This window comes from Barbus barbus (genome assembly GCF_936440315.1).
Source record: "Barbus barbus genome assembly, chromosome: 2".
Lineage (NCBI taxonomy): Eukaryota > Metazoa > Chordata > Actinopteri > Cypriniformes > Cyprinidae > Barbus > Barbus barbus.
Window position 1 is genome coordinate 40,736,746 of NC_136730.1, and position 13,685 is coordinate 40,750,430.

The following is a 13,685-nucleotide window of genomic DNA, read 5'->3' on the forward strand; positions in this document are numbered from 1 at the left end:
TGTGCACATTTCAGCCATCTCTCTGTTTGACTCATTATGACGAAGTCTCTTCATGGATGAGGACAGAGCAAGAGAAGCACATGTTGTGTTCTTCACTATGCATGGACTATAGGGCCATAAACATTTTATGGCTCATTCCTATCGTTTTACTAACTTAAGCTATAAAATCAGGCCCTGTATGGAAGCGAGGGTCATTTGTGCTGGTCTGCCCACGTGTGGCTGCCAACAGTTGGTGTCTGGGGTACATTATCAGGCGCTTATTAAGACCTGCAGTCCACACGAGAGCTAAGGTCAGACCTCTGAGGAGCAGAGATAGAGGAGTACTGGAGAGGTGGAGAGGGGATATGGGGTCACTCAGACAAGAGTTTGTGCGGCCAAACCTCATTTTGGAATGTTCTCCCCAGAAAAGCGGGAAAGGATCTTGTTCCATACTGCTATCCAGCTCAGAGCACTTCTGCAAGTCATTTCTCTTGCCCCCAAAAATTTCAAATGATTATTTGCAGATTTTCTTGCTTCATGATGGTGTGGTAGCTCTATTAGTTAAATCACTCTATATAATATAGTAGTTGGATAACTATTCTAACTGTATGTCCTGGTTCTTTTTATCTTATAGCTAATTAAGGTGGCGTTTGATGAGGAGGTGAACTCTGAGATGGTAGAGATCTTCAGGAAACACCTGCAACGGATCCGCTACCCACCATCCATCTTCAGCACCTTTGCCTTTGCAGCAGGACAGACGGCACCGCAGCTCATATTACCCAAGCAGAAAGAGAGAAACACGGGCTTCCGGTCAGTGCAATATATGTTTTACAGAGCGGACATAATGTAAATTTAGGATTCAGTGTTGAGTTGGGTTGTTCCTTTTATTGCTGTTGTTTAGGCTGCAACAAAAACATTGAAGCAATGCTTTGACTGTATCATTATTTACCTACCCTCATGTCAATCCAAACTCGTATGATTTTCTTTCCCCTGTGGAAATGGAGGTGAAAGAGGACTGAGGTTATCAAGCTTTAAAAAGGATGCACCATAAAATTAGTCCATGCTAGTCGGCACTATATTCCAAGTCTTCGTAAGGCACACAAAACTTATGATCTTCTGAGTCAAGTTGAATTTGAGAACAGGATCTGTCAAATTCATAAACCATTCAGACTAGATTTGCAAACTGTATAAAAACAGATTCATTGTTTTCAAAGTCAGACTCATCACTACTTATCTAATGAATTCTTTTGAAAACACCAAGGAAAGATAAAGTGCATACAAGATTTTGAGTATACATCCGCTTAAAAGGGTAGTTCACCCAAAATTAAAATTAGCCAATTATTTACTCACCCTCATCCCAACCAAGGTTTATATGACTTTCTTCTTTCAGACGTATGCAATAGGAATGCAGGCTTTATAATTGCAGTGAATGGTGGTCGAGATTTTGAAGCCCAAAAATGTATGCCCATCTACATTTACATTTATGCATTTAGCAGATGCTTTTATCCAAAGTGACTTACATTGCATTCATGTTACAGTTTTTACATTTTATCAGCTCTTGCTTTCCCTGGGAATCGAACCCATGATCTTGGCGTTGCTAGCGTCATGCTCTATTATTTGAGCTACAGGAAAGCTACCATCTACCATAAAAATTGCTACACACAGCTCCGTGGGTTAATAAAAGCCTTGTGAAGTGATGCATTTGCGCAAGTAAAATATCCATATTTAAACTGTAATCTCTAGCTTCTGTTAACTGTCATACACCCGTTCACGAAAGAGTGGCTCTCCAGCAGATGTCGTAGGAAGTAGGCATAGCGTAAACTCTAGTGAGAAATGACAAGGAAGTGCAGAGGAGTGAGCAAAACAGCATACCACTTGTGAATTAGAACTACAAAATGAGGATTTGTAAAGAAAATTGTCAGAGGATTTGGATATTAGCCAAAAGGAGACTGGTTTTCTTTTGCTGTAAACAAAGCTTGGTTTTCACAAGACTAGCATATTCTCACCGGAGCTTACGCTACATCATCTGCTGGATGCCACTCTCTCGTGAACATACAACACTTAGCGGAAGCTAAAGATTACAATTTATTAAGTTATAAATATGGATGTTTTCTTACACAAATGCATCGATTTGCTTCAGAAGGCCTTTATCAATCCCCGGAGCCATGTGAAGCACTTTTTATGATAGATGGATGCACTTTTTTGGCCTTCAAAATCTTGACTACCATTCACTTCCATTCTAAAGCTTGGAAGAACCAGGATATTTTTTAATATAACTCTGATTGTATTCGTCTGAAAGATGAAAGTCGTGTACACCTAGGATGTCTTGAAGATGAGTAAATCATGGGATAATTTTCATTTTTGGGTGAAATTTCTTTTTTTTTCTTTAATTTTCCATCAGTTCTTCACACAAAGCTGTTGTATTGCTTCAGCAGACTCAGAATATAACACACACGTCATATGGACTGCTTTAATGATATTTTTTCAGTAATTTTTGGAGCTTGACCCCAGTGCTTATTCACTTTCATTATATTCAAAAGAGTGGCCAAGATGTTGTTAAATTGTCCTGTTGTGTTCCATGGAAGAAAATAAGTCATAAAGCTTTGGAACAAAATGAGGGTGAGCAAATAATGACTGAATTTTGGGTGTATTGTTCAATTAAATGAAAATCTGTTTCTTGTAGAACACTATCGAAGACCATTGTGAAAGGGGCTAAAAGGGCAGGCAAGATCACAATGGGCCGCCAGTCCACTATGAAGAAAAACGAAAAGGGCAGTCGCATGACATGGCATGAGGATGATGACATATCCAGTCAGTATATTTCACAATGTCAGAAAAATATTCTATGTCAGCAGTCATGGCCCTTCAGCTGTGTGATGTTGATGTTTCAGTCTCGGATGATGGTGAGCCTCCCGCCAGCAGCACACTGAAGGCCTCAGAGAAGTCCACTATGGAGCAGTTAGTGGAGCGAGCCTGTTTCCGTGACTATCAGAGGCTGGGTCTGGGTACCATTAACGCTAGTTCCACACGGTCTAAAAGCGGAGAGCAGTTCCGTGTTACAGCAGTCAACAGGCTCTACTCATTGTGTCGCAGGCAAGTTGCAACCCAACACCTAGACTTTAAGAAATCTAGTGAGCTGCCTACAACTCTGTTAACTGCATAAATAGTGCCCTTCATTTCACTTTTGTGTGCAATTCTCACATCTGAAAATTCACACAATTTGCAATTTTTCATTTGCTCAGATGTACTTCTCAATACAAAAGAAAGGCTCTGTCGATACTTCCATTTCATTGCACCTTTTAAGTGCTCTCTAGGTATAGGTGGGTAGCTCACTAGGTTTTAGAACAGAGTCCCTATGAAAAACAATCACAGAAATTGAAATCCTTTTTCAAAGGAATCTCTCAGCTACAACTGCTGAATCATGAGTGTTTTTCTAAATAGTGATAATATTCGATTTACAGTTACCCTGGTCTCCTGGTGGTACCTCAAACCGTGCAGGACAGCAGCCTCCATAAGGTGTCCCGCTGCTACCGGCACAACCGTCTGCCAGTCGTGTGTTGGAAACATCATCGCACCAAAGCAGTTTTACTTCGTTCAGGTGGTTTTCACAGCAAGAGTGTGGTTGGACTTTTTAAGTCTCAGAACCCTTCTTCAGCAGGTATGTTTGTGCAGTAAAATTTACATATTACATCAAGCAGCCTTTGGGATGGTTTACAATCAGACAGGGCTGTATATTTGCTCTAAGATTATAATTCTGATAAAAGATTAGTCTCAGCCCAAGACAGCTTGCTATTCACTGACTGTCAAATGCATGTTGCAAACAACACTGGACAGTGATTCCTTGATCAGGCATGCTCTAATCTTGATTGGATGACTTCATGCAACTTTCGGGAATATAAGAACACAAGGTTTTTGTTTATAAAGTACCAGTTTGATACAACAAGCACTTTTGAAGATGAAATAATCACTTGACTTGACAAAGGCTTTTCATAGGAGCTAACACAGCATTAGTGAAATATTTTTCATGGCTGTCTATAATTTTCAGAGAAACTAGCTGCTAAAAGAAACGTAAAGAAAACAAACTGTGGTGGGTCATTTTGTAATGTCTGAGTCAGTGTCAGTGTCTTCCTGTCGTAGGTGGTTTTTGGCCAGAATAAACTGCAATGTGGACCAGACCTTTGGCCATTTAGTCCTGTTCTCAACGTTTTTTACACAATGTGCCTGATTGTTCAACATAATATTCTAAATATTGGTGCCATAAGATATTTCCTCTAGGATTTCTGCTGTAATTATGACACATCTGCTTGTTTTCAAAACACTTTTTATTATCAGAAACTAGGAGTTTTGATGTATTTGTTTAAACATGATTCTATGTTTTGTACTTTTTCCAATACAAATAGTAGTTATTGAAGGGGAAAAAATAAGATTTTGTGTGTGCATCTGTGTACGTGTTTTAATTACATTTTAATTGTTTTAAAATATAATAAATTTTAATACATAATGTGATATGCTTGGACATTTTCTTTGGCCCCCTAGTTGACTAATTTACTCAAAGGTCCGGCTATGTGAGATTGTCAAGAGAGAAACAATTGTTCTCATGATGCTCTTTTGCCGTTACCAGCTCCGACTTCCTCAGAGACCTCCAGCAGTCTGGAACAGGAGAAATACCTGCAGGCCATCCTTAGCTCCATCCCCATCTACTTCAAACCCAACGGCAGCAACACCCTCACCAACCGCTCCCTCATTGGCTTGTCCCCAGGTATTGCAAAGATATCAGGTGCATCATTCACTCAACGTCTGATTCTTCACTTTCTTGTTTAGACTTGTTTTTGCCCCTTTTTGTGTTCAAGGCTCTTGAGAGTTCTCCTTCAAGGCTCTTATCTCCTCCTGATTTCCTCTTGGTTGCACAAAAAATGTTATTTATGTTTTGGGCTGATTTCCAAAGGAACTGGAGCACAATTGTGTGGTTATATAAGGAGAGCAGGACATGACGAGGTCACCTCCCATCCATCACTCTCCTTGCACTCACTGCTCTCCACAGCCGTATTGCAGATGGCTCAGACCACATAGATCCTGCCCCGTCAGCTATGCAGTGTCGCCACCATAATGTTCCATTTATCCCCACCTGCTGGGTAAAAAGCAGCCTCCTCTCACCAGCAAATGGCTCATTTTAGTTCTGATTATAGTGCTCCATGGCAGCTTAAAGTTCTCTCAATTCAAAACAGACCTTCAGACTTGATACCCGAGATGGGTTACAACAAGACACCGGACCGGAATCTGACTTAAGCAGTGTTGTGTCCTTAAAACATTTACTGTGTAATTAGACCCTGAAACGGATCTTTCACAGCATGCGAGCCACACCAGCATCCATAAGCTAGACTGATCCATAATAATCCATGTTTGTTATGACCTACAGAAATGGGTTTCAGAAGTGTTAATATTAACTACAAGTAATGTCTAATGTGTTTGGTTCCAAAGCCTAATAGACTGCCTATATAGAGAGCATTTAGGCGTCATAGCCATGCTCAAAATGCAAAGACTTTTCCAAACAGCAAGTCAGCAAATATATACTGCCTTCATATATATCTTTGGTTGAGGCCATTGCAGAACACATTGCACTGTTGATTTATGTATTATGCAAATTAAGTCTGTGAATCAGGTGAGGACTGATAAGTAAGTGACCGACAAAGAGCGTTTCATATCCGTGTTTGATTCCATTATGTTATGTATGTATCTGTATCGGCAGTTAGCAGCTCACTAGGGTTCGGAAAGGGCTATGTTGTGTTGTTTGAATGTGATGCATCGTGTTTGTTTTTATCTCTTTAGCAAGCGAAAGAAGAGCATCAAGAATACCAAAGATGGCCCCTGTCCATTTAGACATTTCCTTCACCAATAGCTTCGCCAGAGGGGGTGAGTGGGCCTCTATTCTTCCTTTCCGTCGACTCAAAGGAGATATTTAGTGTCAAACCAGTTCCCCATCTTTCATCTGATATCGTTAGTCGACTGTCTTATGTCTTGATATTTCATTATCTGTGTTTTGTCACAGACCACAACTCTTCCCACACACATACACACACACACACACTCATGCTGCTTTGACTTGGCTCTTTCATTTTTTGCGGTGATGGTTCTGCTGAACTTGCAGATATTTGTCACCACAATTCTCCAAAGGACACAGTGTTTCATAAAATCCAAAAAGCTAGCCATGTAGATACATTCATAACACCCATTGTGAATTTTTTTTTTTTTAAGTGGTGCAGAAGTACTCCCCTCCCCAGTTAGGTCAATATCTGCACACTGTCTTTGAATATGATATTACATGCATGAAGTTTAAAGGTCTTTGCTGTGAAAACAGCTTGTGCTTTATTGTAAATCATGGGAAGGGTATTACATAGACCAATTTAGATTCAGATTTTCACATCTTCTGAATTCAAGCTCCCCCGTTACTAAAACCTCATCTCAGGTCAGTGCTAATGGCCTCGTGATTGGTGTGCCAACATGTGGCGCAGTTGTGCTCGCAGCGACCCGGGTTCGGTTCCCATCTCGAGGTCCTTTGCTGGTCCCACTCCCCCCTCTCTGCCCAGTGCTTTCCTGTCATCTGTCTACTGTCCTGTCCATTAAATACATATCAAAGAGACATGTAGGATAATGTACATTTATGGCGAAATTTTATGTTAAGTGACATTCTGTCATTTATTCACCCTCATATAGAGAGTCATAAGGGTTTGAAACAACACGAGTGTGTGTAATTGAAGACAGAATTTTCAGTGTTGGTTGAACTAGTCTTTTTTTTTTTAAACCCCATTATATAATCTTGTTATTGTATTTGTCTATTATGTCTTGTTTTGAACAACATGTCTTAGTATAAAACATGTTATGCCAGGTCATGATGGGTTGAGTTCTTGGAAAAGGGCTCATGGTTTTAACAGGGATTGGTTAGAAGATGCAAGTCCCAGTTGCTGGGTCTAAGGTAACATCATTGTAACCCAGGTTACTAGTGGGTAGTAGCAGAGATAGAATAATAGAGCAAATAATAACATCAAAAGGATGAAAGGTGCAGCGAGAATAAATATGTACCTGTGATTAATAAAATATTTATGAACATAAATATTTATAAATGTAAAATAATGAGGATTATAATCGCATCCAATGAAATTGCGTTTTGAATGACGTCATTACGTCTTTTGCTATCTCAGTAATTTTACAACGCAGTGCGTTCTAGATCTTTCTTTTCTCCGTGAACTTGAGATGAGAGCAGCTGTCCGTCGCTGCTCCAGGAGATTCAGTGCTTCAGAATTTAATATAAACGCCGTAAGATCCATTTAATATGTCTCTATATCGTATACATCGATGATATAAAACTAAGTACTTGTGTAACAGCAGAAACAGTTGATTTATCTCGTGTAACGTTCTAAATGCATGTTAATAATGCAATTTTAGCATTAGCATAATGCTAATATGATTTGTCATATATATTTCTAACGAAGGATTGAGAGAAAAGTGTCTGAGAGTGATATCTTCAAATGTGTACCATCGGGAGTTTTCCTGTTTCTTAATATGTACATTTGAATGAGTTTCCTTGGCGAGTTGATGTGGTTTTCATTTTATTTTCATTACAGTATGGTTCAAAGTCTTGTTAAAAATGTGTTTCATGAATTAACCATTTATTTACTGTAGCATAAATGATGAAAACAGACTTAAGAGTGAAACAGAGACAAAAGTAATGGTAAATCCTGTGAAATACCAAATAATTAACATGCTTTGGGTGTCAAACAAGGTAATTATACAAATGACTGCATAAAATTTTTATTGTTAAAAAGGGAACGCCAAATAAGAAAAAAATCGAATCGAGTGAAGTGTAAACCTTTCCTGGATTGTGAACTGTCTCAACTCTCTTCTGTGTGCGTAACGGTGGAGTTGGACTGGCGAGCCACCTGTTATCTGGAGCTTGTGAACATTCCTGTTTTGAAAGAGCACAGAAATTGAACTTATTCATCTTCAAACGGTAGGAGTGGAATTTCATATCACACTTCCTATTTTGGCATAAACTTTAGAGACTGCGGATTTCATCGATTCTTGGACTAAATATATGAACTGAATGTTTTTTTTGTTTTTTTCAAAGAATCATTCTGAGATAAAGTCTGTGAGGGAAAAAAACGGTACAAATCCTTACTATTGAATGTAAACTAAACTGAGGTCATTGTACACTGAGTGTGAGATACCAAATAGTTTTTTTTATTATTATTTTTATTATATTTCTGTGGTCATTGTTAAAATATAATTTTTTCTTATTCTTACCTCAACCCCGTATCTGAGTTGTTCACTGCTGTCGCACCATCTCTCTCCTCGGACGAACCTAGACTGCTGAACTTACTGGTCCATTGATAAAATAACTTGCAAGATATTCGGGTGTCACGGGTTACAGCCGAAAAGTGGCGAGCCAGCCAGGAGAGAGATTGCAACAACAGTGACTGATTAGAGCAGCTGAGTTCCCTAGAAAGACAACATATTGAACAGAATTTTAACATCATGGATATCATTAAGAAAGAGGATGTAAACATCTCAAACGCAGTGATTGTTGTTGGTTTGACACTGACTGAGGCAGACACAGACTTAGAGACATGGCTTTTGAGATATGGCAGTATTAGTCGAAATCTTCTCATTGATGACCCAAACTCTAAGTTCCATTATCATGCTATCATAGAGTTTGCCTGCAGCTCTGCAATGAAAACATTGATGCCCCTGTTGCCTCTAACAGTTGTTCATATGTCAACCCCAGGTACCACTTTTATTGTGCGTGCCTTAGGTTGTGTCTACCCTCATGTTGCTAGTGACAGTGCCGCTAAGGGGTATCTGGAAGAATTGCAAAACATTGCTAGTATTAGTGGGAAATCAATTGAGGAAATACTCAGAGTTACTGAAAATGAAATTTGGCCCTTCTCTTGCTGAGCCATCACCGTCTTCAGGTGAAAGATTGAATACTCAAATGCAGCAGGTTCTCAAATACATGATAGCTGCACAATCGACTCACCAGATGGACAGTTGTCCCCAGCCATACCACAGAGTGTGACCACCGAACAAGTAGCTGCTCTTTCATCGGAATCTCACCATCTCACGAAATTGAATGCACAAACTCACAAAACCTGGCCAAGGAAAAGCCTAACTATGGAACTAGCCATCCCGCAGTCACTGTGTCGTCTCATCCAGCATTTACCATGGACATAATTGATCCTCCTAGTGTACAAAAGGTAGTGGCTGAGCACATTGTCCGAACCAATGACACCGCTCCATTACATCATACCTCTTTCCGTCTCAGGTCCTTCTCTGGAAAAGTTCCTAGACCTGTTAACGAACCGGACTTTAACACTTGGCGCGCAAGTGTTGACCTTCTACTGACAGATCCTTCTATTTCTGACTTGCATCGGACCAGGAAAATACTAGACAGTCTGCTTCCTCCAGCAGCAGATATTGTTAAACATGTATCACCCAACTGCCTACCTGCAGTATATCTGGAGTTGTTGGAATCTGTATATGGCTCTGTAGAAGATGGAGACGAGTTGCTAGTCAGGTTCATGAGCACTCTCCAAAACCATGGTGAGAAACCTTCAACTTACCTGCACAGATTGCAGCACTCACCGTATAAAGCTTAACAACGAAACCCCTTTTAAACACAGGCCTCGACCCATCCATCCTCAGGACATTGATGCTGTACAGAAACATTTGCAGGACTTGTTAGCTGCTGGAATCATCCGAGAGTCAGAATCTCGCTTTGCTTCCCCCATAGTGGTTGTAAAGAAGAAAGACAATTCTGTACGTCTGTGTTTTGATTTCAGAAAGCTCAATTCACAAACCGTCAAAGATGCATATTCCCTGCCGAATTTGGAGGAAGTCTTTTCGGTGTTGACAGGTTCAAAATGGTTCTCTGTCCTTGACTTAAAATCGGGATATTATCAGATCGAGATGGAGGAAGCTGACAAGTGTAAGACTGCCTTTGTGTGTCCCCTGGGGTTCTGGGAGTTCAATAGGATGCCCCAGGGGATCACCAATTCCCCAGGTACGTTTCAAAGGCTGATGGAGCGATGTATGGGTGATTTGAATAGGAAGGAGGTGTTGGTTTTTATCGACGATCTGATAATTTTCTCTGACAGTTGGGAAGAGCACGAGTCAAGGCTGTTGCACGTTTTAAAACGGCTCAAGGAGTATGGACTAAAGCTGTCACCTGAAAAGTGCAAGTTTTTCCAGACTTCTGTTCGATACCTTGGTCATATTGTATCAGAGAGCGGAGTGGAGACAGATCCAGTGAAAATCGAGGCCCTTAAAACCTGGCCAAGACCTAGAAACCTCAAGGAATTAAGATCCTTCCTGGGGTTTTCTGGATACTATAGGAGGTTCATTCAGGATTATTCTAAGCTAATCAAACCCCTTAATGACCTCACAGTCGGATATCCACCTCTTCAAAAAGTTCAGAGACAAGGGAATGAGAGCAAACAGTTTTTCGACCCAAAAAAAAGAGTTTGGGGACAGATGGGATCAGTCCTGTCAACAAGCCTTTGACATGATCATTGAGAAACTCACCTCTGCACCTGCATTGCTTTGGCAATTAGAAATTTAAGACGCCAGTTGGAATTCATTACAACAACTATTTTACCTCCTTCAATGAGTCCCATGGTTGTACAGAACTTACCTTGTGTGGAGCCCATTGAACCACCCTCTGTTATGGTAAACCCTGAAAAGGAGACCTTACCTGACACTAGACTAGAAGAAGAGTCAACAGATAATCAACAAGAAAATGACAATGAGAATCACTTACCTGTGGTGAACCCTGCTGATTTCGACACCAATGGATTTGAGTCTGGAAAAGATGAAAATATGTCTGAAGTGGAGACCAGCGGGAGAGTGCTGGAATTAGACCCTGTGAGTGAAGTTCAGTCCAGTGATCAAACCCCACCTACCAAAAATATTTAAATTGACCAAACAGTCATGGATGATGACCCAGGCGTCAGTGGCCTTAGATGCTCTAAAAGGCAGTGTGGACCTCCTAATATAAGAAAAAAATCATACAAAGAAATTCAGTGCACAGAGATTATATGAATGGATAATGTTGTTTGTTTGAAATTGTGTTAAACTTAATATATACAATATTAACATATACATTGCTCTGGTGCTTTCAAGGCCAGGTTTTTTTTTTCTCTCCTTGTTTTCATCCCATGTGATGTTCTGTTGATGTTCATCTGCTGAATGTGGTCTGCTCTGGATGCGAATCGAGTGAAGTGTGAACCTTTCCTGGATTGTGAACTGTCTCAACTCTCTTCTGTGTGCGTAACGGTGGAGTTGGACTGGCGAGCCGCCCGTTAACTGGAGCTTGTGAACATTCCTGTTTTGAAAGAGCACAGAAATTACTTATTCATCTTCAAACGGTAGGAGTGGAATTTCGTATCACACTTCCTATTTTGGCATAGACTTTAGAGACTGACGATTTCATCAATTCCTGGATTCTTGGACTAAATATATGAACTGAATGTTTTTTTTTTTTTTTCAAAGAATCATTCTGAGTGTTCATGACGAGCATTGGACTCTTGATTTATTTTGAAGTGTTCAGACTGAATGTAATTTTACTTTATTGGGTGTTTCTTTCAGAAATTTGTTGGGTAAATGTTCAAAGTGTTAAATAACTAAACTAAGATCAAATTTAAGACAAAACGGTTAAAGAAGGGAAAAGGTTGATTACATGCTTAATGATAAACAGCCTTAAAATTTTACTTGGTGAATTAGCTATCAACGAACAAAAACAGAAGGGAAACATCAACTTACTCTGATGAGTGATATTGCCATAAAGTCTGTGAGGAACAAAAAACGATACAAATCCTTACTATTGAATGTAAACTAAACTGAGGTCATTGTACACTGAGTGTGAGATAACAAATTGTTTTTTTTATTTTTGTTATATTTCTGTGGTCATTGTTAAAATATAATCTTTTCTTATTCTTACCTCAACCCCGTATCTGAGTTGTTCACTCCTGTCGCACCATCTCTCTCCTCGGACGAACCTAGACTGCTGAACTTACTGGTCCATTGATAAAATAACTTGCAAGATATTCGGGTGTCACGGGTTACATCATGATTTAGTGATGTTTCTCATCATATTTCTCAAAATCTGGGTTATAGATAGCAGCTGCTGCTGAATACTCATGTCTTTTTTGCACTGAAATTAGACAGTTTTCGGTCTCACCACAGCCAAATATACTCCAGCAGGTGCAGGCTAAAACATTTCCCATCATGTTCTCTTCACAGAAATGTGGAACTGATTTTTCACTTCCTCATTTTTAGTAACATTATAAATAGCATCAAAATTAATATTGATCATACTTACGGTAAGGGATTTGAAAAAACAATTAATCGATTTTAATCTATCTTTATTTTGGTGAACTGATATCCATTCTTAAATTCCAAAATGTATCTTTTAAACTATGCTGTTTTCTGTTGATCTGTGAACAATAAGCTGTGTGCTCTGTTACTTTTGATATAAAACAAAGTCTCAGCTTTCAAACTGTCAATTTTATCACATAATTCAAATGTGTTATGACAGACTGCATTAGACGCTTCAGTTCAAGTGTGTATTATTAGGCAACACTTCAGATCAATCAGAGTTTGGTTTGGACTTGTAAATTAGATGTTAATTTTGACCTTTAAAATTATAGCAATGCACCAACTGACAAGTTTCTCTGTATAGTTTGCAGCATTAATTGAAAGATTATTTTCCTTAAGCAAAAACTGACTACTGTACATAATACACATACAGTGGGGGGAAAAATTATTTGATCCCCTGCTGATTTTGTACGTTTGCCCACTGACAAAGAAATGATCAGTCTATAATTGTAATGGTTGGTTTATTTATACAGTGAGAGACAGAATAACAAAACAATCCAGAAAAAAACATTTAAAAAAAAGTTATAAATTGTTTTGCATTTTAATAAGTATTTGACCCCTTAGCAAAACATGGCTTAGCACTTGGTGGCAAAACCCTTGTTGGCAATCACAGAGGTCAGATGTTTCTTGTAGTTGGCCACCAGGTTTGCACACATCTCAGGAGGGATTTTGTCCCACTCCTCTTTGCAGATCCTCTCCAAGTCATTAAGGTTTTGAGGCTGACGTTTGGCAACTCGAACCTCAGCTCCTTCCATAGATTTTTCTATGGGATTAAGGTCTGGAGACTGGCTAGTCCACTCCAAGACCTTAATGTGCTTCTTCTTGAGCCACTCCTTTGTTGCCTTGGCCATGTGTTTTGGGTCATTGTCATGCTGGAATACCCATCCACGACCCATTTTCAATGCCCTGGCCCTGACGGTACATGGCCCCGTCCATCGTCCCTTTGGTGTGAAAAAACACCCCCAAAGCATAATGTTTCCACCTCCATGTTTGACAATGGGGATGGTGTTCTTGGGGTCATAGGCAGCATTCCTCCTCCTCCAAGCACTGTGAGTTGGGTTGATGCCAAAGAGCTAGATTTTGGTCTCATCTGACCACAACACTTTCACCCAGTTCTCCTCTGAATCATTAGCAAACTTCAGACGGGCCTGTACGTGTGCTTTCTTGAGCAGGGGGACCTTGCGGGTGCTGCAGGATTTCAATCCTTCACGGCGTATTGTGTTACCAATTGTTTTCTTGCTGGCTATGGTCCCAGCTGCCTTGAGATCATTGACAAGATT

General features: G+C 39.8%; 1 protein-coding gene across 2 annotated transcripts in view; it reads left to right on the plus strand.

Annotated features, from left to right (window-relative positions):
- The window catches only part of LOC306887262 (myotubularin-related protein 13-like), a 145,351-nt gene that overhangs the window by 114,889 nt on the left and 16,777 nt on the right, over positions 1-13,685 (plus strand). For both annotated transcript variants that reach the window (XM_079444880.1, XM_079444881.1), the window contains exons 24-29: positions 614-789; positions 2,663-2,790; positions 2,871-3,072; positions 3,441-3,637; positions 4,601-4,738; positions 5,806-5,889. In XM_079444880.1, the coding sequence (XP_079301006.1) occupies positions 614-789; positions 2,663-2,790; positions 2,871-3,072; positions 3,441-3,637; positions 4,601-4,738; positions 5,806-5,889 (925 nt within the window). The remainder of the gene's footprint in view (positions 1-613; positions 790-2,662; positions 2,791-2,870; positions 3,073-3,440; positions 3,638-4,600; positions 4,739-5,805; positions 5,890-13,685) is intronic.